At 35.3% G+C, this 27,931-nt stretch overlaps 1 protein-coding gene across 1 annotated transcript in view; it reads right to left on the bottom strand.

Annotated features, from left to right (window-relative positions):
• Nucleotides 1-3,812: 3,812 nt before the first annotated feature.
• The window catches only part of LOC150083610 (uncharacterized), a 90,103-nt gene continuing 65,984 nt past the window's right edge, over nt 3,813-27,931 (bottom strand). Inside the window, exons 5-8 of the mRNA XM_090378540.1 lie at nt 25,799-25,945; nt 10,672-10,767; nt 4,561-4,716; nt 3,813-4,364 (exon numbers count right to left, since the gene is read on the bottom strand). Of these exons, the coding sequence (XP_090234666.1) occupies nt 4,063-4,364; nt 4,561-4,716; nt 10,672-10,767; nt 25,799-25,945 (701 nt within the window). The 3' untranslated portion in view covers nt 3,813-4,062. The remainder of the gene's footprint in view (nt 4,365-4,560; nt 4,717-10,671; nt 10,768-25,798; nt 25,946-27,931) is intronic.

The following is a 27,931-nucleotide window of genomic DNA, read 5'->3' as shown; positions in this document are numbered from 1 at the left end:
GTTTTTTTAAGTTTGCACTATCCGGCAAAAACTTCATAATATTGAATTTCCATAAGTCCCGAGTATTACATAAGCCAGGGAGTGGCTGTATTTGAAATATAATGGGATCGTACTGTTTAGAACTATGTTTCACCCAGAACAAATCATAGCAGTTTTAAAGGAATGGTTAACCCAGGCACAGAGGGATATTATTTATTTAGAGCAGGGATCGCCAACCACATGCCTGCAGGCACCAAGTGCCTGCCGAAGGGTTTTCATGTGCCCACATGAAAAATTGGAGCGATCACCCCACAGATCGCCAGATCACTGCTAACCTGGGGTACACTAGGACGGGACATTATATTTATGTCTTGCAGCAACAGCCTTCCAACCGTAATAGGTAAGGAGGTTGTAAAATGTTTATTTTGGATTTTCCAATTGTTTTAGTTTTTTTTCAGTTTTCTTTATTGCAATTTCCTCAGGTTTTGTAACCTAACCTTCCCGGTGCCAAAGTTAGGAAGTCCGAAGAGAACCCTGTAAATCCAGTGTTTCATGACATAAATATCTCAGATTGGCAGTTTAAATCTTCATATGCATCTTGGAGAAAGCAGTGTAGGGTATTGAATTTAAGAGTTACCATTAGTACAATACAGTTGCAGGAAAGTGACCCAAACTTAATAAGATATGGACTGGAAGAAACCCATCGTTAATGAGAAAAGATTATGGTTGAGCCTTTGCTTTGTCTTCATGAAAAGGGCGAAGCAAGATGACCTTTAGTCTCCAGATGTAGAAGTTTTATAGAATAACAACGTATTCAGGGAAGTATTTTTCTAAGAATTTTTCAAAACAGCTTGGAAAAGGAAGTATCCTTTTTGGGTAGTTCCACTAAGATTTTTTCGAAACAAGACAATTGGTGAGAGTTCTTATAGTTTCTCATTCCTTTTTGGATACAAGTATATATGTGGGTAGTGGAAAAAATTTATTTTGTGTTTAATTGGGCACTTTTGTGAAAATTTAACAATTTTATATGTTAAAATAAAATCAAAAGTATATAATTCCTTGGTATAATTTTATATTATATGTTTATTTTTAGGTGGACCCCACAAAGAGTAACTTAATATGAGTGGAAAAAGACAAATGGGAAAATCATATCATTTAAATAGTAAATGGGAAGAACAATTCTGTTTTATCATGTGTAATGGAAAGTGTGTTTGTTTATTGTGTCGTAATTCTGTAGAAGTAGCTAAGAAGTATAACACTGAGAGGCATTTTAAAACGAATCATAGAACCTTTGACACAGACTATCCACATAACTCTGCTATAAGGAAAAACAAAGTTCATGCATTAAAATCTTAAATTTCAATTCAACAGTCGCTTTTCACTAAGCATACTGATAAGTCTTCAAATGCAATGATATCGTCTTTCAAAATTGCTTATGTTCTTGCAAAAAGAAAAAAAAAAGCTATGAAGGACAGAGAACTAATTAACGAAGCAATGTTATCTGCTGCAGATTCCCTTTTTGAAGATTTCAGCAATAAGTTGATTAAAGATAAGTCCATCATTTCGTCGATTGAAGATTTACAACTATCTGCTAACAGTATAAAAAACAGCATAGAGGGAATTTCAAAAAATTTAAAGTCACAGTTGATGGGTGACCTTCACACCTGTGCCTACTATTCATTACAATTTGACGAGTCAATAGACATAACAGATACAGCACAAATAGCAGTCATAGTTCGAATGATTTTTTAAAATAATTTGGTGAAAGAGAAAATTCTAACAATTCTTTCATTGAAAGGCAAAGCTAGAGGAGAAGATTATCAAGCATTTAAAGATTATGCTTCTCAAAACAAAATAGTGTCAATGACCGCTGATGGTGCACCTGCAATGGTAGGTATCAGAAATAGTTTCATTAGTCAGTGTAAGAAAGATACTTCATTTCTGGCACTAATTACATACCATTGTATTATCCACCAAGAAATACTCTGTGCAAAAGTGATTCGTTTTAAGAATGTGATGAATACGGTAACAAAAATTATAAATTCCATTTGTTCTTCAAGTTTGCAGCATAGGCTATTTAGATCTTTCTTGAAAGAAGTTGATTCTGAGTATTCAGACTTGATATTGCACACCGAAGTATGATGGATAAGTAGACGGAAGATTCTGGAAATATTTTGCGAGTTACTTCCTGAAGTTCAAGTATTTCTCGAATCCAGAAATGAAATCAATAACTTAATGACCACACTTGGTGGATAGATTTAGCATTTATCACAGATATGAATCTGAAACTTAATGTATTAAATCTTGAATTTCAGGGAAAAGACAAGAATATTGCTGAAATGATTAGTTTAATCAGTGCATTCAAAGGTAAATTAAACTAAATTAAACTTGTGGGAATCTAACATAAGAAAAAAAATCACTTCCCTTACTTGAAAAAGTTTATTATCAAAACTGCAACTGAAAAGGGTTTTAATATTCAACCTTTTGTGGAAAATCTTGAAGAGCTAAAGCAAGAATTCAAATGGCATTTCCAGGATTTCAAGAAAGCTGAACCAGTTGTGAAATATATTCAAAATCCTTTCAATAATGTAGATATTTCTGAGATTTCAGTATTAATTGAAAACTTATTTAAAACAGACATTGCAGAAACTGAACTAGAAATTGTTAACCTTCAAAGTGACATTGTTTTACAATCATATAAAAAAGATAATGACTTCTGGAATTGGGTGGACAAGAATAAGCATCCTTTGTTAAAAAATGTAGTGCTAATCGTGAACTCTTGCTTTGGTTCAATGTACCTCTGTTAGTCATTATTTTCTAGCATGAAATTCATAAAGTCAAAGAATAGATCTAGACTTACAGATGCACATCTAATTGATTGTTTGCAAGCTGGGTGTTCATCTTATACTCCAGATTTTCATTTGATATCTTCAGATTTTCATCTGAAGAAATGCAATCACAAGTTTCACATTAATTTTAATTAAATTAAATTTAATTATTTAGAAAAGTAAAATCATAAAATAACATTACGTATGACAGAGTATATAATGTATGTATTAATTTTCTAGTTTATATCTTTCAATGTAAAACCCTTAATAAATGCATTATTCTTTGGTACCCACAACAATTTAAATAATATCAAAAGTAGCCTGCCACCATGAAAAGGTTGGTGATCCCTGCTCTAGAGAATTTCATAAACTTTCCTAATTCTTTGCCACAATGCATGGTGGTTTGTATTCTTCCAGGAAAGGGTCATATTTTTTTTATAATGTCTGCTCATTTTCTGTATTAATTACAGAATATGATGTCTGCTCACTTACTGTGTTTATAAGTTAGCACGTAAAGCTGAAGAAGTTTGAAAATATATAATTTTTCAAATTTAAAATTTTATCTTTAGGATTATTTTTTGAACTTTCAATTGCCAACAGATGGATGAACTGACAGAAAATAACCTGCAAACAATTTTTATGAGATTCACATATGTAATGACAAATTATATTTCATTCTTTGCAGTAAATTTTTCACTCTTAGGTAGTTTCTTATACCATGATATAACTCCCCACCCCTTTTCCAAATTCATGATAAGGAGATCATTAACCAGATGAAATAAATTTTGTTCTTATCAATGTACAGGAAGAAAGCTTACTGATCCTCCTGCAAACCATGTGGATAGTTTACAAGAACAAAGTTAAGTTTTAAAGACTTTAAAATATATTTTAACTTCTATATCTTCTCTGAAGCAACAAGGATTTCCACATAATGATATATCCCATATCATCATTATAATAAGGCTTTGTGGAAATTGCCAAAAACGAATTTGATCTGTAGTTTTCGGGGATGCAGAATTACTGCTTAGGCACAGGAATGGAAGACCACTTTACAAAGGACTATTTGGCACCAAGAAAACAGATGCTGCCAGCACAGCATGTTTTGCCATTCATACACAGTGGTAATTTAAGTACATACATCAATAAAAAGATAATTTCATACCATCTTCAAATCATACCTGTAAGCCATCTGACCACAGAAATACATGTACATATACATCCAGTTCTATCCTAAGCACTGAAATGGGTTGTAAACTCAGCTGTAATAATAGTTATTCATGCTTTGCAACATAGGAGCTCGTGGATGAGTATCACTGTCCTGCCTGCGTATTGTAGAGCGGCTTGTATACCTCACAACTTCAACATTCCGATCTGCAGAAGGATCATACTGGTCTACATCTGATAAATCCTCAGGCAATGGCTCTGATATGTTTAGTTTCACCCTACGATGCTCTCTCCTCTTCTGGAAGTAGAGTCGAAGTGACAAAACTAAAAGAAATGTTACCACTCCTGCCCCAAGACTTGCAGTCAGATAGAGAATAAACTTCTCCTTATTTCCTGAAATCATAAAAGGTGGAAGCAGTAAATAAAAGAATTACACAGACAGCTCATGTATTTACTATAATTAATCTAAGATTTGTATCCCCCAAAATCAAAATACAAAATGTTAAGTGACAGGGATGTCATACCCAGCACTTTTTTGGTATCAATGAATTATTAATTAAGTGAACACTCCACTTTCTTTTATACATGCCTGAAATAAATTTGTAAGCTGATATCCACTCAGTTATAAATCCCAGAACTTTTTGGTTTTTCTCTATGTTTGTGCAATTGACATCAGCCCACTCATCATTAGTGTTTTCATCACTCTGAATATCTGTACTATTCTTTAACCTGTCTTCTTCACCATCTGTAGGGAGGAAAAAAAAAAGTTTGCTTCTCTAGTTTCATAATTTATCTATCTACTTCAAATATTTACTTAATACCTTTTAAATCTACAGGATATAAGTGTGAAACCACAGCCATTGTTCTACAGAATACAAAGATATATGCCTCTCCTGTCACTGTAATTTGAAAGAATGGGCCAATTATTCAGTCTCCTTTTGAAGCACCCCATACCATAACATAACACAGCTACCCCTTTTTCCTTAAACAGACTAATTGTAGTTAGAGAATTAGTTTTGGGTCAGTATTGTTTTTTCCAATTATATTCACCTGACACAAAAGAAAGGTGTCTCTAAAACCAGGATTTTCTGGTTTTAGAACATTGATAAATGCAAGGTGCTGCAAATGGATAACAGTAACCCCAGAGTGACTTATCAACTGTATATGTTGGTACTATACTCATGGAAGTAGAGAATAAAAAAGACCTGGGGGGGGGGGTGATTTTGCAGTCAGGCAAAATTCTCTGAGTAGTGCAGACATGCTGGCAGGACAGCTCATGGCGTTTTGTCAATGATATACACAAACTTTGCTAGCATTGATAAGGAAAGTGATTATCCCTTTGTACAAGGCTATGGTTAGGCCTCACCTTGAGTACTATATACAGGTCTGGAGGCCTGACTTTAGGAAGGATGTAGATCTGCTGGAATGGGTGCAGAGAAGGGCAACTAGGCTGGTGAAGGGAACAAAAAGGGGTGCCCTTACCTAGAAAGGATTCAGTTCTGCAAATTGCAGCATCTCGAGACTAGGCACCTGCAGGGAGATCTGATTGAGGTGTTTAAAGCCTTGAATGGATTGAGTAAGCTGAATGTTAATGGTATTCTTGCTGAGACTACACACATGAGTGGGCATAAATTCAAGTTGAGGAAGGTTAGTTGCAGGATAGATGTGCAGAAGTTTGCCTTCAGCCAGCGGGTTGTTGATTGTTGGAACAGGCTTCCATCTGTTGTTGTGGATGGGTGAACTGTTTTTTTTTTTTTTTTTTTTCCCCCGCTGATGCTATATAAGCTTACTTTCTTGCATCATTTGCCTTTACTACATTTATCTAATACTATCAATGTTTATCCTGTTTTTTCCCAAAAAGGTGATAATGGGCTCAGACATTTTTAACATGTCTATTGCCACCTAAATGTGAGAGAACTCATTCAGTGTGCTGTAATTTTTGCAATGTTGAAAAAATATCAACATTCCGACATCCTCAGCATTCCAAAAATTCGTACATAATGGTTGAAAAATTGAAAGTATAGAATTTGTTTCTAAAAGTGAACACTTACTTTTGTGCTGAGCTGCAAATTATAACAACTTAAAATTTTATAAAAAGTTTGTTCATGTACATAAACTAACACCAGTACAAGAAAAATAAATAAATAAATAAAACTTGTGTTCCATGTGTATTAACAAATGCCAAACATTATTGCAAAGCATTCAATCAGTATGCTAATACTGAGTAGTGGTTAATTTCATGTGCCTTTATGTTTACGGCACTTGTTGGTTGACTGCATTACAGCACACTGCTTGGATGCATTTTGAACACAGTTATACATAGCAACATATCATTCTTAGTGCAATTTTATTTATATATGCATAAAGGCAGTGAATGTGTTGAACTGCTTTCAGTGGAACCAACTGATGTTGAAAAACGTAAATGCCAAATGGGAAATGTTTGAAACAGCAATCATAATGGTTACTAAACATTTTATAACTAAGAGATACTGTTCAAGATTTAAAACAAAATGGATGTCAGATGAACTGATGAGCTTAGTGGCAGAGAAGAAAAATGCATGGGATGATTACAAATTGTCAGAGGATACAGATTTCTACAGTAAGTTCAAATTAGTGCATGATCAAGTCATTCAGTGAGTAAGGCATGATAAGGCAGATTATAAGAAGTCTTTGTCTACAAGTGCAAAGAAAATCATGAAGGAATTCTTTGCATATGTCCACATTAGAAGGAAAGGGATGAATCACATTAGTCCACTGAATATGAACTGTTGATGATTCAGTAGAGATTGCTGATAAACTTAATAAATATTTTGCATCTACATGTGCACATGAAGAAGTTTTTAGAGATGGGATTAGCAGAAATCTATCTCATGCTTATTAACAGTTAAATGATTTTAAAATAACAGGAAGTAAAGAAAGGAAGAGAAACTTCTGAAACTAAATGTGAATCAGAGCAAATGGGACTAATAGAATCTATCTAATTATATTAAAAGAAGCTGCAAAAGAGATAGCCATCATAATGAGAGCATCCTTGGATTCAGGAAAGTACTTGCAGATTGTAGATGTGCAAATGTATCTTCTATTCACACAGGTGGAGTAATGGGTGAGGTGGGTAAGTTCAACCCCTGTGCCAGGTAAAATAATGGAATCAACAGTTGAAGAAGTAATGCAAGATCACCTTGATAGGAGTGAAGCCATAAGGCAATCACAGTAAAGATTTGTTAAATAAAGATCATACCAATTTGATTGGCTACTATGAGGTTATCACAAAAGAACTGGATGAAAAGTATTAACTTGTTCCTAATTCTTGGCATTAGGGACAAGTTACCACAACAGATAAAGGGATGGTTAAGTGGTAGAGACAAAGAACGGTTATAAATGACCACTGCTGTGCATGGGCTGATATGACGAGTGGGGTTCCACAAGGACTGGTGTTGGACCACCCCCTTGCCATTTTTAATGTTTATTTATGATGCTGATGGAGATATTTCAAGTTTGATGTCTAAATTTGCTGCTGATATAAATGTGCGCACAGTGGTTAATGAACAGTAATCAGGGTATGATATTTCAAGTGGATCTAGATAAACTAAGAAGATGGACTGGAAAATGGCAATTGATGTTTACCAGTGATAAATGCAAAGGTCTGCATATGGGTAGAAGTAATACCAAGGTAACACCATTTGGGTGGTACCAAAATCAAAGATATGGGTGGGGGGAGGTAACTGTATAATTACAACATAAAATTCTCTGAGCAATGCAAACAAGCTGCCAGAACAGTCCATGGCATTCTGCCAATGATATACAGGAACTTTCTCTGCCAGGAACAAAAAAGGTGATTATTTCATTATATAAGACAATAGTTATGCCATATTTGAAATACTAAATACAGGATACTCTTACCAAAAAAGAATTCATTAAACTTGCCAGTTTAATGATGTTAAACTGGTAAGATATTTCTTTACTATCACCTAAAAACTTAACCAAAATCACCAAAATAAGCTTTTAACCCTTCCACCAGCTGCATCTTATTATAGAATTACAAGTAAAGATAATTAAACATCGACTGAAAACTAATCAACAAATGAAGTTTCAGAATACATTCAGTATTAAAATTACTTTATGTTGATTTCACTGAAGAAAAGGCAAAATATTACTGGGACTCTGCTTTTTATACAATCTAAATCGTAAAATAATCAACAATAAATTACTGCCATTAATAAAAATTTGTTCCTTCTAAAAAAACTTGTTTGTTTCATATCAAACACAGAACTAATATTGGTTCTGTACAACTAAATAATTTTTCTTGAAAATGATAATAACCTCTTTTTATGCAGTTTTTTGCTTATAATAAACAAATAAAATTATTATTAAACTACTAACTTTATTTTAACTCTTTTTGATATGTATATATACAGTCAGTCCTCGTATAACACGTGTTTACACTACACGAATTCAATCATACATGATTTATAAATAGGGGAACGATATCTTATATAACACGAACCGAATTCGCTTATGCACGATTCGCCTTTGTCTTTACACGAAATGGCAGTAGAATGCAGAATCACCCCAACCGAATGTAATACAAGAGGAATGAAGAGAAGATTCTGAAAATGTATTTATGTTTTATATCAGTGAAGGGAAAACACATTTCACCATAATAATGTAAAAACCCACACAATTCCAGTATAATCGCAAATGCAATTAGATCGAGTTTACTACCAGTTTATAACAGATTCCACTAGCAGAAACACAACTGGAAATTGTTTTTATTGTTTTATGGTAGTAACCCCTAGAAATGTGCTTTAGTAAAATGTGAGGTGTTAATCTCTGCCTTGACGGTGTTGTTTATTCAGTTGCTACGCGCACACAGCTTTGTTTATGTATATCAAGCGTGCCTCCTCGTTTTGTAATTGTGCTTTATTCCCTAAAAATGAGTAAAATACTTAAAGGGTGTGAAAAGGAAGCGTCCTGGTGAACACACTGCAGATTCAGAGAGAAAAAGAAAAGCAATATCGATAAACAGAGGCGGACTGGATCAAAAATTCTTACCCGGGAAAATTTGTAGTGGCCTCATACTAGCGTTTATGGCCAAAATCACACCAGCCTCCGGCCCACCGGGGTTTGCCCGGTAAGGCTTATGGCCAGTCCGCCTCTGTCGATAGAGAAAAAATATGAAATTGTGAAACGCTTTGAGCAAAATGAAAGACCGTGTGAGATTGCACATGCTATAGACCTAAATGAGGCAATGCCGAGAATTACAAAGAATGCAGAGAAAATAAAAACAACTTTCATAGCAGGAACAACTCAAAGTGTAAAGTTAAAATCCATTAGATCAAGACCCAAAGAATTGGAAGAGATGGAACGGCTGTCATCTGTTTGGATAGAAAATGAAAAAAAAAAAACAAGTTTGCTTACGATAGAAGCAAAAGAATTAGCAATATTCTATTATGTAATAGTCGTAATAAAATACTTACGTATTTTACACTACGATAGTGTATTTTACACTATCGTAATAAAATACTTACGTATTTTATTACGATAATTTATTGTGGTTAGTAATGTTTTGGTTACAAATGTGTGTTCAATCTTGGGTGGTCGGCACATAACCCTATTTTTCCCATAGCATTAGCATTAGCATTAGTAGAGGCATATGATGCAAGAAAGCAAGCTTATTCAGCATCAGCCAAAAAAAAAGAAAAAAAAAAAAAAAAAAAACAACCACTACTCCCATTTCACCCCTCAATTCGTTCGAAATACCTGTCCAGCTGAGCCTTAAATTTGTTTAGGCTATCAACTTCAACAACAAGCGATGGAAGTCTATTCCACAAACCAACTGCCCGCTGGCTAAAGGCGAATTTCCGCACATCTATCCGACATCCGTCCTTCCTCAATTTGAATTTATGCCCTCTCAGGTGATTATTCTGAGCAAGAGGAAGAATTCCATCGGCATGCTCAAGCCATTCAAAGCCTTGTACACCTCTATCAGATCACCTCGGCGATGCCTAGTCTCCAGGCTCTGTAATTTGCAAAACTTAAGCCTTTCTTCGTAAGAGCAACCCTTTGTTCCATTCACTAATCTTGTTGCCCTTCTCTGTACTCGTTCCAGCAGCTCTACATCCTTCTTGAAGTGAAGCCTCCAGACCTGTATACAGTACTCAAGGTGTGGCCTGACCAATGCCTTATACAAGGGAATAATCACATCCCTGTCCCTGCTAGAAAAATTCCTGTATATCATTGACAAGACACCATGAGCTACTCTTGCAGCTCGTCTGCACTGCTCAGAGAACTTCATATCTGCCTGCACAATTACCCCCAGGTCCTTTTCATTCTCTACCACTGTCAGCGTAGTACCACAGAGTTGATACGTTGATCTGGGGTTACTGTTTCCCATATGTAGTACTTTACATTTGTCAATGTTAAACTTCAATAGGGCCTGTTGTTTATATTGCACGATTTTGCATTGCACGGGGGTTTCTAGGAACACAACTATCGTGCTATACGAGGACTGACTGTACACATAAATTTACTTTTTCTGATTCGATGTGTGTGTGTGTGTGTGTGTGTGTGTGTGTGTGTGTGTGTGTGTGTGTGTGTGTGTGTGTGTGTGTGTGTGTATTTTATTTTTTCAATTATAATTGTAGTCATCCAATTTTCAAGTATGAATACTATATTGGGTATGTAACATTAATTAAGTAACAATACTTATCATTATTCTCCTTATAATCAATCCTTTCTTCTTCATTTTTACTGTCTTCACTTGTGAGCTCCAGGTCTTTTAGTATCTCTTTGGGTACTGAACAACAAAATCATTAATCAGAATTCTGCAAGAAGATATGTAAATAAACATTTTCTATTCTTATTTTATTATATTTTACATTTAATCTGTAAATTATACTGAATATAAAGTCTTTACATTTTTGCAAAGCTATCTACATAACCTCAAAATATATATATGCAGGATACAAAGGGTACTAGGAAAGTTTTGCAATACAGCTTTGTTTATTTAATTTTTTCAAAGTAATTTCCTCTACATTCAATACACCTCTCCATCCTCCGAAACCAATCTTTAAACCAGTTCTGCCAAGTTTCACTAGGGAGTAAAGCACACTCGTTGTCCCAAGCCCGTAGAAGGTCCTCATCACTGGAAAACCGCCTCCCTTTTAGCTTCATTTTCACATGCGGGAACAGTGCAAAGTCGCAGGGAGCAAGGTCCGGACTGTAGGGAGGGTGCTCGAGAAGTTTCAGTCCTGTCGTGGTCAAATATTCGGTGCAGGCTTTGGCGCGGTGAGCTGGAGCATTTTCGTGATGGAGGTACCAGGTGTCCATTCTTGACTTTGGCCGCAGGTTCTTCATAGATCCAATGACTTTAGGCAGGCATTGTTCAGTATACCACTTAGCTGTGACTGTCTTCTGCGTGTCCAAAATGACACGTTCCACAATTCCACTCGATTTGAAAAATACAGCTATCATTTTCTTCTTTACAGATCGGGATTTTCTGACAATTACGGGTGTGTCGTCATCATCAAAGACCCAAACTTTGTTTTGAGCCTTGGTCGGCAGATCGTAATAGTACAGCCAAATCTCGTCACCTGTCACGATGTTGTTCACATACCGAGATTGTCCCTTATCAAACTTTTTTAACATCTCCCGGCACCAAGTCACACGTCGTGTCATCTGCTCTTCAGTCAGTTGATGCGGCACCCAGAGAGAACAAAGTTTCTTCACGTGCAAATGATCTTGCAGAATCGAACGAATTGCTGGTGCATTTAGGCCCAAAGTATCCTCTATCTGTTGGTAGGTCACTCGCCTGTTTTCGTCAAGCATTTTCCTCACAGCAGTAACGTTTTCCTCCGTAACTGACGTTCGTGGCCTTCCCGGCCTCTCAGAATCCTCCAGAGTGAAATTTCCCCCCTTTGGAATTCTCTATACCACCTGAATATCTTTGTACGATGTGGACAATCATCATCTAGTGCAAGAGTCATTTCTTCTAAGCACTGGTCTATGGTTAAACTATGCACGAAATTATACCGCAAAACTGTCCTTATCTCATTTCGTGACCACGATGCCATCGCAAGCACTTTACACTCTTACTACTAATGAATAACTGAGCCCATCGACTTGGCGTGGCGGCTACTATGCACGTATGAATATGTCTCAACATGCAGCAACAAGCAGCTTCCTGTGATTCATTGTTGCGTCATATTGCAAAACTTTCCTAGTACCCTTTGTATATCTTAAGAATATGTAACTCAGTTAAGTGCATGAAGTTAAACTAATTATTAGAAGCTTAAAGCTGGCAGAAGTCAAATTCTGTGGATTACAGGACTAATAATTCCACTAAACAAATTCCTTACACTTCTTTAAACTTAAAAGTGTGCCCCAAATACCTCTCTAGCACATATGAAATCACATACCAACCCCAATCAGGATAGTAAAAGGATATCCTGAGGCCTGGGAGCATGGTTGGTTTTAGAGAACCCCCCCCATGCTTTTTGTTACAATCATGGTATAATCATTTAATAAGTATTTTGTGTGTTACTTTGTGAAGTACCCAGGTGCTTTGCATCCACTACACCTTCCTTTGCCTAACCCCAATCCCATAAAATGGTACAGTCTTTAAAGTTATTCTTTCAAAAAAAAAATTTATTCTCCTTAAAATAATTAATTTTTAATTCCATTATAAGTTAGGAAAATTTCAGTTACAGGCCTAAGTGGAAGATTGAACTCAGAAATACAATGAGCAATGCCACCCTCCTCTTTTGAATATTTCTCCCAATTTATCTAAAGAAAACTAGAGACAACCATGCAGTATTTTGTGTCTCACAGTACCTATGAGGGCTGTCAACTGCTATAGCCTATACAAGCTAATGGCCAGTGTATAATCCATGTGGATTAGTCTTGCTATTCCTACATTGTACTGAGTGGTTAGCTGGGCCACTGTTCTGCATTATGAGATGAGACATGATACTCACTACAAACCTTAACTACAAATGGCTGTTCCACATGTGACTTTTGGCTGATTGTTTGACCGCTGTTGAGCCAGTCATGGTAGATTCATAACACCAGAGAATGGGAGCACTCAACCATGTTGGCTGTTGTCAAGATGCTAGCACCTGCACATTTTGTCCCCACAGTCACATTCCACATTCAAAGTCAGAAAGATCTTGACACTAACCCATTCTTCCTCACAAACACTCAAAAACTGATTGCTACAAAACCACAATCTTATATCAGCTGTTCCAACTTTGAACTTTCACCAGCACCACAGACCAGTCCATTTCCACACATGCACTCAGGGCCCACAAAATGAGTTGGTTTTGCTAAGGCAAAACCAACTCATTTTGTAGGCCCTGAGTGCATGTGTGTATATGTGTTTCAAGGTCATTCCATATACATTTCAAATAATGTTTTGAAATCTTCCAGCACACACTGCAATCTCTTATTTGTGTTTCCAACTAAGAGTACAGACTCTTAAGAGATGGCAGCGCAAAAATAGCTATTAAAATCAGGAGAGGACATTGTGCCAGTTGGCTAGTGTTGTCTGATTTTAGCTTGCAAAAGCCAAAATTCTCTGGTATTCATATTAAAAATTTGGTGAAATTGAATTAAATGATACATAAATAGAGGTAGAGAAAGTATTAAAAAAAAACGTAACTATGAGTTTGTTTTTTTTACAAATTTTTTTTATTTTTAAAAAAAATTCTAATTTTTTGATTTTTGACAATAATTTCACTCTAATGTTGGGTAACCAATCAAAATCTAACAAATTAATGTTTAAGAGCATTTATGTAACAAATTTTCATTTTTATGAATTTTCAAATTTTCATGAAGAAACTCAATCCCCCAGAGAAACCCTATGAGAAAACTTATTACTCTGGGCCCACAGAATTTCAGGAACTCATTCCAGAAAGTGTTAAACAAAAATAAATTGTGCGGTCCCTGAATAGTGAGGTTAAACAATTTTTAAATATATTAGCAACATATGAGGTACATTCAATAAGTTATCTACCTTGACTATAAATATGCTTGTTATATGATAGTTTTATCATACTCTCATAAATGTCTGTTATCTTATTTTAACAGCTCAATTACAGTGAAGTTTGGAAAAATGGAAAGGATTTAAGGTAATCAATCCAAAGGAAAATATGGATTTCATGAAATTGATACATTGGGCCATCGTCAAATGTTTGACAAAAGAAGAGAATGGACCAAAAGTTACTTGTGAATGCATGAAAGCTGTATGTGGTGATTGCTGCCCCTTCTAAATACCAGATAAAATTTTAATCTAACCATTTTTTGAATTTGATTTGGATTTTATTGGCGCATTAGCAACTAAGGCTATAATGTGCCAAGACCAGGTAATATATAAAAATTTAACATCTCAGTGACCTAATTAATTAGGCCACCATGTCCAGATCTAATAAAAATTTATAAAAGAGATAAATCAATAAAAGAAATAACAATAACATATAAATTTTAAATATGATTAAAAACCTTTATTGCTTTCAAAAAGCTAAAAATAGCAGACACATTGTCATTGTCGGATAAAATCTGACTGAGTGTATACGGCTCAGTCAGATGGTTAAAAGCGTTAAAACGGATATTGCTAAAATCTGGACAATCAATTAAAATGTGTCTAATAGATAAAATTGTGCCACAGGACTCACACATAAGAGGGTCATCAGCCCTCATCTAACAAATTTTTTTAGATGAGGGCTGATGACCCTCTTTGAACCATTTTAAACGGAGTTCAGAATCCATAGAGGATTATCTTTCATAGGGATGACTAATAGAAGCAACAACTCTGGAAACGTGTCAAGAAACTGAAGACCCAGTTATGCAGAACATATATAATCAAGTGTCTATGATTACCAGACAATGTAAACTTTCTAAGGGGGATCAGTGCTAACCATCCTCCTTGAACAAGTCACCATGTCAAAGGTCAGTTCTTGCTGAGTGCCAAGAATGTTCACAGGTCTTCAGAAACATCCAGGTTAAAAATTTGTGAGGATAATTTACATATACACGATGCAGATCCACATTAGTTTCTTTCAAGAATTGTAACTAGCGATGAAATGTAGAATCATCATTACTGGAATCCAGGAAAAAAGGGGGGGGGGATCTATGCAATGGAAACACCATGAGTCACCACCACCCAAAAAGTTCAGAACATCCCTCTGCCAGGAACATAATGCCACTATTTTTTAGTTTATGGAAGGAATTCTTTCAATAGACTACATTCCACATAAGTAAACAATCACTGGAGATACCTATGCCACTGTTCTCAAAAATTTAAGAGCAGCCATAAAGGAACAGAGAAGAGAGAAATTTGACAGTCCAGAACTGCTCCCCTCCACTGATTATTTCTTCTTCGGATATTTGAAGAAACACCTGAGTGGATAGAGATTTTCAAGTGATGACAATCTCAACGAATCTGTAAATGACTTTTTCAGATGAGAACAAAGACCCTTTTTTCAGATATTTCCTCTTTTTCCTCAAAATGAGGACATTTATTGAACTCAATAAGATATATATTGATTAAAAATTTAAAAAATTAGGCTATGTTGTTTCTTCATTCCCATGGAAGATAACATTTTTGAATGACATGGATAGAGTGTGTTTAGTGTCAAATGGCACCAGGGGGTTTCCCCATCTCCGCATGGATAAAGTGTAAAGTGTTTTTGGGTCAGATGGCACCAGGGGTTTCCCCCATCTCCGCATAGTGTACATTGTTTGTGTGATACAGTACACTGTAAAGGCCAGAGATTTGAAAGTGTATGGATCTTGTATATGTGTAATGTTTTGTACCGTTGTTCATTTAGCCTTTTAGCCATTGGGCCCCTAATGGGATCCACCGTTGCCCACACTTGGCCTCGTGGAGGCAGACCAGGTACACCCAGTATAGTTATTTACTCTGGCAGGCCCTACCACCTAATTTCCTGAGATTTCAGTGGCTAGGACCTAAAAAAAAAAAAAAAAAAAAAGTTACTATATTTTAAGCTGAAAGGGGGTTGGCCGAATGGTAATAGGATTGTTGCATGGTTGATATAAGTTTTTGAGTGTGGGTTTGGAAAATTTTGGTTTCATTAGATGCGGTCACAAAGTTAGAGAGAGAGAGTGGGGAGACTGAAGACTGGGGGGGGGGGGATTAAGACAGAGGTGGTGTCAATAGAGAAGGCGATCCCAGATGGTCAGTGAGGCATGCTTTGTTTTGATTTTATTGGCGCATTAGCTACTAAGGCTATTATGTGCCAGTGAGGCATGCCCTACCAGATGGAAGAAAATGGGGTGGCAAGGAGGGGAAGAGACAATTGACTTCTTCCCTCCCCCCACCCAGGAAGTAGGAAGAAAGTACCGTGCAAGAGTGCACTGGTATGGGGAGGCCAATGGCCTTAGCAGCAAGCTGCAGCAATAGCCATGACTGGTGAGTTTGTTTCAGAGGTCACAGCCACTGGTGTCAGGTTCAGGAGATGTATAGAGTCAAGTCTGACTTGGTGATCACTGGTGTCTTCTGTCACAGAGGGACCTCGTGACAGAAGACAGGTGAGCAATGGACTGCGTCAGTTTTGTGTCCGGTCTTGGTCCTGTTGCAAAAGGTCCTTAGTCTGGTTAGCTCAATCTTTCCATTTGAATGTTTCTGTTCAATTAGGTTGAGTTGTTTCATTCAGTTACTGGCTTTAGTTGTGATGAATAGCAATAAGTGTCCTCGGCCTAGAAAACACCTCTTGCGCAAAATTCGTGAAGGCCAAGAAGGTGATGCTCCAGTCCTGCTGGTAGATATGTGAGTTCCATCATAAGCTGACAGCGGAGGTCCTCATAATGGTCACAGCTGTACATAATGTGGGACCATGTTTCTGTCTCTCCACATGTGCAGAGGTGGTCTTCCGTTATTTAAAAGTAAGTTAACTTGGCGTTGAAGGCACCATGGCCCATCAGGAGAAACGTAAGTAGACCTGGGTTGAACCAACAGGGGGCTCTAGGATACACGCATCTGACTGTAGGCAGGAACTTTCTGGTAATTTCCCCTTTTGTTGAAGCAGACCACCTTTCCTGCCATGCCTGCTGCACATGATTCTCAAGTCTGGTCCTTTCTTCTCTTCTATTCCCTGCTACGTTGATGGTGTATTCCTCCAGAGTGTAGGGCAATCCTTTGGTCAGGTGGTATGTCATTCCCCAATGTATAACTTCTAGGTCGAGGGGGCAGGATGGCTATTCATTCAACTCACCTTCAGCAAGTCCACCTCTCAAGCCTAGGCTTATATGTGGATTATGCTTCTTCAGTGATATTATCTTAAGCTGTTCTTAAAAATATATTATAATAATAAAAAATACTATTTAAAATTCAACATCACAACACATCTTAGGAGAGCACTAATCCTCTTAGCCGCAGCCAAGAAGGATATAGTGTTAGCTATCGTCGTCTTACATATCCTAATTGGCTGTGTTACTGTCCCCAGCCACGAAGAGGCGGGAACTACTATCTAGCCTTGATCTCTGTTTAAAAACTAGACTCACAAACTTATTAAAATACCATAGGAGAGCCCTATCTATGAACATGATCCAAAGATCTTGTTCTTCAAGTTTACCTAGACTTAGAGACAATACCATTGTCCAATACCACCGATAATGGAATTTCCTTTTATGTGAGTGTAAGCACAAGCCTTGACGACTGGCATCAGCCATTGCCATTCTAGGGACCAAACATCTTCAAAGACAGAGAGTGAATACAAAGTTTCATAGGATTTTCAAATTACAAGTGAGTTAATTTTAACTTAATCTAATAGTTTTTCAATACAAAAAACTAACTTACTGTAAGTGAAATTCCAAATCCTTGTTACTAAAACAAACAGAAATCTGGAATAAAAAGGTGTAAGCTTACCTAACAAAATGAAGATAACAGATCTCTACTAAGATATAATGACAAGTGGAGTTAATTTTAGAAGTAGACAGAAGCAGAAGGCTGGAGTTGAGACTAAAGAATTTGGAAACAAAATTATAAGCCTGAAGCTAGATTTTGTCTGGACATTAAGAGAAATGTCTGTGGTATTAACAAAATGGTGAAATAACAACTCGGTTACTAGAAATTTTTTCAACAAAATGAGAAGTAATGTTACAAGAAACAAAGAAAAAATTAATTAATTAATTAAAAACTGAGATGAGAATAAGTAAGGAGAATGGGTGACCAGAAACTCCCTTTGCCAAATGGAACAAACATGCAAAGATAAATAAGGGCCGAATGAAAATCTGAGCTAAAGCAAACAGTCAGCACTCAAGTGAAATATGATGAATGGTCTACTATTCGAACTGAATGAAATGAAATATTGGAAATTAACCTTATCTTTTTTTAAGAAAACAATCAATACTTGAGAAACAAACTCACTGGAAAAGTGATTTAAACTAGAAACAATATCAGAGTTTCATCCTTCACCATTTAGCCTCATATTGGTTTATTTTCTGAAAAAAGTTAAAATTTAGTTCCCAGTACAGTCAGTCCTCATATAACACGTATTTACACTACACGAATTCGATCATACACGATTTATAAATAGGGGAACAATATTATATATAACACAAACCGAATTCGCTTGTGCACGATTCACCTTTGTGTTTACAAGAAATGGCAGTCGAATGCAGAATCACCCCCCAACTGAATGCAACACGATAGCAATGAAGAGAAGATTCTGAAAATGTATTTATGTTTTTTATATCAGTGAAGGGGAAATGCTTTTCGCCATAATAACGTAAAAACCCACACAATTCCAGCTATCGGTATTATCACAAATGCAATTAGATCGAGTTTACTACCAGTTTATAGCAGATTCCACTAGCAGAAATGCAGCTGGAAATAGTTTTTATTGTTTTATGGTAGTAACCCCCAGAAATGTGCTCTAGTAAAATGTGAGCTAGTGAGTTGTTAGTGTGTCTCTGCCTTTACGGTGTTGTTTATTCAGTTGCTACCCGCACGCAGCTTTGTTTATGTGTATCTGCCTCCTCATTTTGTAATTGTGCTTTATTCCCTAAAAATGAGTAAAATACTTAAAAGGTGCAAAAAGGAAGCGTCCTGGTGAAGACACTACAGATTCGGAGAGAAAAAGAAAAGCAATACGGTATCGATAAACAGAGGCGGACTTAGTCAAAAATTCTTACCCAGGAAAATTTGTAGCGGCCTCTAGCATTTATGGCCAAAATCACACAGGCCTCCAAGCCCACCGGGGTTTCCCTGGTAAGGCTTATGGCCAGTCCGCCTCTGTTGATAGAGAAGAAATATGAAATTTTGAAACACTTTGAGTGAAATTAAGACCATATGATATTGCACACTACTGGAACGGCTGTCATCTGTTTGGATAAAAAATCAAACAAAAAAACAAGCTTTCTTACGATAGAAGCAAAAGCATTAGCAATATTTTATTGCATAATAGTCGTAATAAAATAGGTGCCAACCACCAAAGATTGAACACACATTTGTAACCAAAACACTACCAAACACAATAAATAATCGTAATAAAATACGTAAGTATTTTATTACGATTATTTATTGTGTTTGATAGTGTTTTGGTTACAAATGTGTGTTCATTCTTTGGTGGTTGGCACCTAAACCTATTTTTCCCATAGGGCCTGTTATTTATATTGTACGATTTTGCATTGCACGAGGATTTCTAGGAACACAACTATCGTGCTATACGAGGACTGACTGTATTTAATTTCATTTCATTCAATTTAAAGTAATTGGTCCAAACAAGATCTCATTTTGTTGCATTCTTTTGGGTCTGAACCTGCTTTAACTCACATTTCCATGAGAATTGTGGCTCTTATTCAAGCTTTGCATATTTGTTCCATTTGGCAAAGGTTGTCCAGTCAGCTAGCCATCTGGTCATCCAGCCATCATCATTCTGGTCATCTAGCCATTCTCTCCTCAGTTTTTTCCTTTTCCTTTAATTTTTAATTAATTTATTTTTTATCTTTATTTTCTTCTTTGTTCCAGCTTGTTTGTTATTTGTTATTTGGTTATTAGGAGCATTAGCAACTCAGGCCATAGTGCTCCAGGGATATGCGGTGGTCATTCCCTGACCTTTCTGCATCCTTCGTATTTGGTGGTCACGGGCTTGAACCCCGGTCTAATCGAGAAGCGTGTGCTACGCACTGCTGCTGCTGCTCCTGCCCACCTGGCTATGGAGGCGCCTTTTGTTCCAGCATTTCTTTTCAACTTGACATAGGGATTTTCTCATCACTCAACTGTTTCCTCTCGCCATTTTGTTATTGCTATGATATTGTAGGTCTCTCTCTCTCTCAATCTCCAGACTAAAAATCTAGTGCCGTATATAAGCCTGTCATTTGGAGACAAATGACAGGCTTATATAAAATTATTATTTAGGAAGCAGACAGGCTTATTTTGGAAGCAGACAGAAGCAATAAGCAAACAGACTTATTTTGGAAGCAGACAGAAGCAGAAGACAGTTTCTGTCTGCTTCCAAAACTAACCTCACTTGTCAATATGTCCTAATAGAAGTCAGTCAGCCTCTTTCTGTTATATAAGCTTATGCTGTTTAATTCCAAATTTCTCCCTTTAGTCATAACAGTTAGTCTGTTTGCTTGTTAGTATTATCTATTATTAAATTAAATTGAACTTTATATTGAAGAACTCACTTAAATTAAATTAAAATTAACTCTGTTAGCAATAACATTTTTTCAAATGTTATTGCTAATATAAAAATGTTATTGCTATTCAAGCATATAACATTTTTGATTTTAATTTCACATATAAACCAGGTACAAACTGGTTTGTACCTGGTTTATCCAGGACTACCATGCATTTTTCAGAAGTGGTCTGTAAATCAGAAGTGATTTTTTCCTTTTGGATAATGATATAATGGGAGAATGCATGCAAAATATTTTCTGAAATTTTTTTTTTCATTGATGCAAAACTTAATTATTTCGGTTGATTTTGATACTCCATTGGTTGATTAATTATTCCATATTTATTTTAAATTTATTTTCTGAAATTTCCTGGTTGTAGACCTTAATAACCAGAAACACTAAATTCATAAAAAAGTACCATACTGTATTAAATTGTATATATGGTATACACTAAATATACTGTTTTTTGTTTTTTTTTTAAATGCACTTTATGCTGTTAGCATAGACAACTGGTTAAGCCTTTGAACAGTGTTGGCTTCAAACCTTCAAAAAAAAAAAAAAAAAAAAAAGACCTTTATTAACTTTCCTTTCCTGTGGCTTCCATGTTAATAAGTTTCTTTTGGCCTTCCAAACCTCAACCAATCCATGTACAATTGCTAACAGCTTTATAACATGGGGTAGGGAACACTGATAATCTTTATTTACTTTCCCAACCAACCAAGCTTGGGCATCAAGAGACCCCCTTAAAAAAAATTTAAAAAAAAAAAAAAAACCCATATCCTATTTTCTTTATGTATTTTCTCCATGCTAATGACCTCTTGGATAGCACAGTGGTTAGGTTAACTGCCCTTCCATGCTGTGAGGAGGTCTTTGATGAGCTTGCTGCCCCATTTCCAGACGAAGATAGCTATAATGAGGTGCTCACGTACTTCTTTTCCACATACATTGAGGGCGCAGCAGGTAGAGATCCCCAGTTTCTAATAAGAATACGGAATCATCATGATGCAGCTCTTGAATGGTCGCCAAAAACTAAAACTACAAACTGTGAGGGATTTCACCAGAGTTGTACTGCTAAAAAAAAATAGTACTGGAATGCTCGTCAATAAACTACAAATAGTTACCTATGCTTTTTTCATTTGCAAAAATAAATAAAAATTTCAAAAGTAAAAAACAAAGACAAAAAATTTTAAAAGTTTTAAAAATTTTAAAGTTCAGAAGAATCACAGAAATTCCCATGCAGGATCGATTACGTATTCTTGTGTGACTGTCCTTTTTGTTTGTTGGTCAACAACAGAATGATGACACTGCAACCAAGTCGGACATAAAATTTGGATTCCGTAATTCTAACGGTGGACCGTGTAGTTTAACAAACAACAAACTTGCCACATGTTCGACAAGAGTACAGGATCTTTTCATAGTTAATATTAAATTCATACTGCTGAAGCCACGATCGCATTCAGAAGAACTGCAAGCTATAATTTTGGAATACGTTTTTAAATGTTCCAAATCTTGGCACGCTACAACCACCATTAGCTAAATAATCCCTGTAGGCATTCAAATATTTTGTGAAAGATAAATGAAAACGTTTACAGAGAGATTCTGTTTTATTTTCTCCAAATCCAAGATCAATTTCAGATGGCCATTTGCTTGGTTCAAAAATTCGCAACTCTTTTATAATATCTGAAGTTAATATTCCTTCAGTAAATTCAGTAGAATCTGTACTAACGCTCAGCCTATGCTTCATATTATTAATAATGCTGTTTAGAAATTGATTTCTATGAATTAATGTTACTTTATTATTGTCTGTTAATGTTACTAAAAAGAATTGCATTTTTTCAATAGCATATGAGGCTTTTAACAACTTTTTTCCTTTTTGATGTTTTTTTTTAAAATTCCAAGTAAAGTAATGAATTGTACGATGAATCAATTTGTCTGCATATACTATTGTCATATCTCTGTTTTGCAATGACTCTGAAAGAATCAATAGCTCAAACAATACATCGTACATCAGGGATTTAGGGCTAAATTTAGAACAAACTGTTTGGATGAAATTCGTTTATATAATCTGTTGAACATGGATTGTGCAGTTCTGTTTTGGTTGTTATCTTTACTGGCATTTTCAAAATGATGGCATAAAGATGCAAAATTTTGCCAAACTGCTGATACGGTCCTAAAGGAGCTGGCCACCCACCTTACATTAATACCTGTCCAATCCTTTTAATTTCTTTGCCGATGATGGTAGCGCATGCTTCTATTTCTCTCTTCTGATATTGCATCTCCAACTGATAACTCAAGCCGATGGTTTGATCAAATTTGGATATTTTTCTAATAATTTATTTCCAACTCCCAATTTTCTGCCCAATTTCCCCATATACAGGCTGAAAAAATCTTGCAAGCTGCAAATGAACAACATTTAGAAGCGATAATTGATCAAATGAATGACTCCGAAATTTCTAGCACCTGCATAAAAGAAATTAAATAGTGTTTTAAATAATTGTCATCAAATCTGTATTTTTCAAGACATTTTAAGAGACATCTGTTATTGTGAAAGCTGTTTGATCTGGCAATTCGATTAAATCAAGAAACAAGCAATGTGGATCTTTCATTTTATTAGTTTCATATTTTAAATAAATAATCAGAGTAGATTTCTTGCTTAGAGTAGCAGACTCTCATCAATGAGAATTGATAAGTTTCCACGTATGTCCACAATTTCTTGGCACAATTTTAATTTCATTTGCCTTCCGACATGCTCTATTATATTAGTAGCACTTAATCTTGAACGCAAACGACGAGCAATAACAGTGCCATTCAATTCTTGAAGTTGTAACAACTCAAAATGGTCAGAATATGGTCGATCATGTTTCGCAATATAATATACAGTTCTAAAAACCTTACAGGTGCTAGAAATTTCGGAGTCATTCATTTGATCAATTACCATTTCTAAATGTAGTTCATTTGCAGCTTGCAAAATTTTTTCAGCCTGTATATGTGAAGTACTTTTTGAATGTTCATAAATTTTCTTACGCAAAAATGTCAATTGTGCACTTCTATCTTTGCCATAAGATGATACCACTACCAAACTCCATTCCTTTGAAATGCTAACTCCCTGCATTTTAGACAGCCCTAATTTTTTTACAGCAGCCCAAGTCAAACATCCTAATTTTCCAGCATTGCATGTAAGCCAAGGATATGCTTTTTACTTCTCAGTCCACATATCAGCATTCCAAACGTGGGGCCAATTAAATTTTAATTCTGTGTCACTGTTTCTCTTATCTTTAGATCTTGATGGAAAAGAAGAGGTTATGTCATCATTTCCACATGTTTGTACATTTTCTTGCACAGTTTCCTGTTTTTTATCAAGAAATCTATTTAATGTTGTTTTCTTGCATTTTTCACATATTGTATTTAATGAAAATTTCTTCTTTTAATTTTTAAATACTGAAATTATGTAAATTTAAATTTACATATTTAATCCCATAAAAATTAATTTTTACCTTAGAAGGTAAAAATTAATTCATATATGAATTATATATATAATATGTACACGTACAAAAAAAAAAAAAAATCCTGTACATCATTCTCCAGAAGACTAAATGATCACGCCACATCGACTGTACAGTAACTGAATCAGACTTTAGACTCACGGTTCATAGAACAACCAGTTCTAGCATTCAGCTCGATGCAAATCAAAATGCAGCACTCGCATGCATCACAGTATATCTCATTCATTCGATCTCTTTATCTAACACATTGCACTTTAGTAAGAAACGCTCAAGTTTTATTGTGAAATTTATATTTTTGTTTTTAAATAAATTTTTAAAGAAATCTATTAATTTTAAATATTACTATTAATATATATTTTTAGTAGCAATGGGTAAAATAGATATTATTTCTCCCTCCCCTTTGATTATGCCACTGTTTCATAATATTAGGTGTATAAATTTAATGATTTTCTATTATGACATTTAGAAAAAAAAATACCGGAACGTCATTCCAGTGCATTCCAGCCCGAGGCTGCAACACACTTCCATAGTTGTTATACACTTTTTTTGGTTATACTGATTGGGAGTTAAAATCATTTAACTCCCAATCAGCATAACATAGACTTGTGCTAACCTATCTCTAAAACCTCTTCATATGTGAATGTAGATGCAAAATATTTATTTAGTTTATCAGTAATCTGTTCAGGACCATCAAAAGTCATGCCATTCATATCCATTAATCAATGTGATTTACTGCTTTCCCTCTGATGTTAACGTACACAAACAATTGTTTGCTGCTTTTCTTTGCACTTTTAGCCAAAAACTTCTCACATTCTACATAAGCCTACATAATTTCCCTAATAAATTGATTACCCACTAGTTTGTACTTATTGTAGAACTCTATATCCCCTAACAATTTATAATCCCACCCCCACAAACATTTTTTCTTCTCCACCAATAAGCTCGTCAGTTCATCCAACATCCATTTTAGTCTAAATTTTGAACAACATTTCTTAGCTGGTATAAAACACTTGATCTCTATAATTTCCTCTCTGAACACTATCAATTTCACATTTTCATTGTCAGTTGGTCCCACTTAAGTTCCTTTCAAAAATATCTAAAACCAATAAAATTATCTTGACAAAAACAAAATCCTTTCTCTTTACAGCAGTTATTTCTTCAAATAAATACCACATCAATATGGTATTGCCACCTAAAGGTTCCTTTATGTGATGATTCTTAATACATGATGGACCACTGGTGATAACCAAATCAAGAATATTGCTTTCTGTTGTTAACTCTCTAACAAGAGAAAGTGATATTGATGCAGAAAGCAGTCATTCGACAAATTAAGAAATATTTTGTTATTGAGTGAGCTGCCAACCGATTACAAAATTTTGTAAGCTTTACAAATTTTGTTAATTACTCAATTCCTCTTAAATATTTTGGAACACTGAAGCCATGATTTATCACTTGAGATTATCTCCTTTTATTTAAAGGCTTGTCACTCATTTCCTCATGAAAAATTTGTTATCTGCTTTTTTGTGAAAAAGCAAATCTGTAGAGTCAAAACCAAAACTGCAAATTGAAAAAAAAAAAGTTAAACATTTCCAAAAAACTGTTAAGCAAATACCTATTAATAATAATATAATACCAATGCTATATTTGTAGAAAGCCTAATGGCAAAGTCATGAAACATTTACTTACCACATGTAAATACTACCTTTAAAAACATAGGCATATCTTTAGGACATCCTGTATCACCAAATGTTTCCATATCTGCAACTATCACACATTTTCTGTGTCCATGGCAGGCAGCCATTACAGTTTCTGTAGCATAACTTGCTTGGCAATCTGTAAAATTAAATATACTTTGCACTGGATTCTGCTTTGCAAGGTATTTATATCACATAAACAGTATGTTGATATGTATACATGTAAATCAAAATTTCTATTTTAAATTTTTAATAAAAAACTTAAACCTTAAAAGTTTACTTTATCTGAGGAGCACCAATAGTCTAAAAAATAATTTCAGTTTAAACAATTTCATACATCTCAGGAAAAATAAATGATAGTATCACTCTTTTAAGCAGATTCTGTCTATAGAATTCATCTGAGATTCGTAACTTGAGCTGAGAATTTCTCCTACAATTTATTTGATCCATCCCTACTAATTTTGGCTAAAATTATGGCAAATATTTTCTTTCTCCTCTTAAATTAGCTTTGCTATAAGCAGGTAAATAAGATCAGACAAATGATCTAGTTGTGCTTTTAAACAAGCCTATAAATGAGCAAGCCAGTAAAGCTGACCATTGCATTCCTTGAAGGCTGCTTAAGACTAGAGCCGTAGCAAAGGAAATGCAACTCTGGTCTCAAGCACCTTTTGTAGAGAGCACAATTACAAGAATACAAATAGAATATCTGCACCCTCTTGACTATAAGTGAAGGGGAAAATATCCAATATTAACAAAGGGTACAAAATTGATTACAGACTATTTTTTGGGATGTCACAGCTACAGACAACATACTCCAACTGTACCCAAATTTTAATCTAGTTGAATTCAGATCTGGGCTTCTAGAGATCTTGATATTTCCTCTCATAAATGCAGTGCATATGGCTGTCTCTCTCTCTCTCTCTCTCTCTCTCTCTCTCTCTCTCTCTCTCTCTCTCTCTCTCTCTCTCTCTCTCTCTCAGCATTTAAATTCTGCATCTAAATTCTAGAACACTGCATTTTTCCATTCAGTAACAGTTGCCACAGCTGGATACTTTCCCTGAGAACAACTACATATAAATCATGAGAATGTTCTATTCTACCCAAGTCGCTAAATATGCTGGCTGTACTTATGGATTTCAAGGCCCGAGGCACAAAATTATTTTGAGACCCCTGAACTTTTTATTGATAAAGTATGACAGTAAAAATTTTGTACTGCCAAAATAATTTATTTATATAACATAATTAAATACAAGTATTATATAAAATACAGGAGTTTACCAGATAGAATAACAGTTTTAACAATACCTGTATGGTACCAAATATTAGCACATTATTAAATAAAAACTAAGAACATAAGAATATTTAATATATTCTGTCCAGCCTTATAAAAATCCCAGATTATCTGCACCAATATGCAGACAGGACTTCACTGGAATCTAACACCGGTTACTATTCAGTTAAAATGTTTTTTTTATTTTATTATTTTTTTCCTTGCACTTAATTTCGCAAATTTATCAATTATGTCATCATAATTTATAGAATTTGTTATCTACGACTTGATAAATAATAATGATAAATTGGACATTTTACCCTGCATTAAATTATTTCATAAATAGTTTTTTTATTCATTTTAGTGCTGAAAAAGACTGTTCATCACTTGTGTTTGCCACAGGCACTTTGAGAAATATTTTCAGAATTGTTGACAGTGTCTGTAACACATTTACAGTGTCTGTGGCACACCCAGGGTCCTGAGCTGACTTCTGACTCTTTTCTCTCTCTCTCTCTCTCTCTCTCTCTCTCTCTCTCTCTCTCTCTCTCTCTGGCTGGTGCAGTATAAGCCTCAGGCTTCCTTGCACCATGTGGCTAGTAATAATAATAATAATAATAATAATAATAATAATAATTTACAACCGCCTCTCCCACATACCATACCAAGAAGTCACGCTGGTCAACTTCTTTCTTGTATCCGTAGCAAGTGGAAAAGATTAAGGCATATTTCCAATGTGGAATATACGCTGTGATCAACCAGTGTTCTACTCTAAATGCCCGATTAGAGAATTAGGAGACAGTGATTTTCCTTTATCCTGGAAATTCATCAGCTGGTTCACAGAAATGAGTCATCCAC

Source organism: Mastigoproctus giganteus, chromosome 7, assembly GCF_048544385.1.
Source record: "Mastigoproctus giganteus isolate SK-2022 chromosome 7, ASM4854438v1, whole genome shotgun sequence".
Taxonomy (NCBI): domain Eukaryota; kingdom Metazoa; phylum Arthropoda; class Arachnida; order Uropygi; family Thelyphonidae; genus Mastigoproctus; species Mastigoproctus giganteus.
Note: the sequence above shows the minus strand (reverse complement) of the source record. Positions and strands in the feature narration are given on the sequence as shown.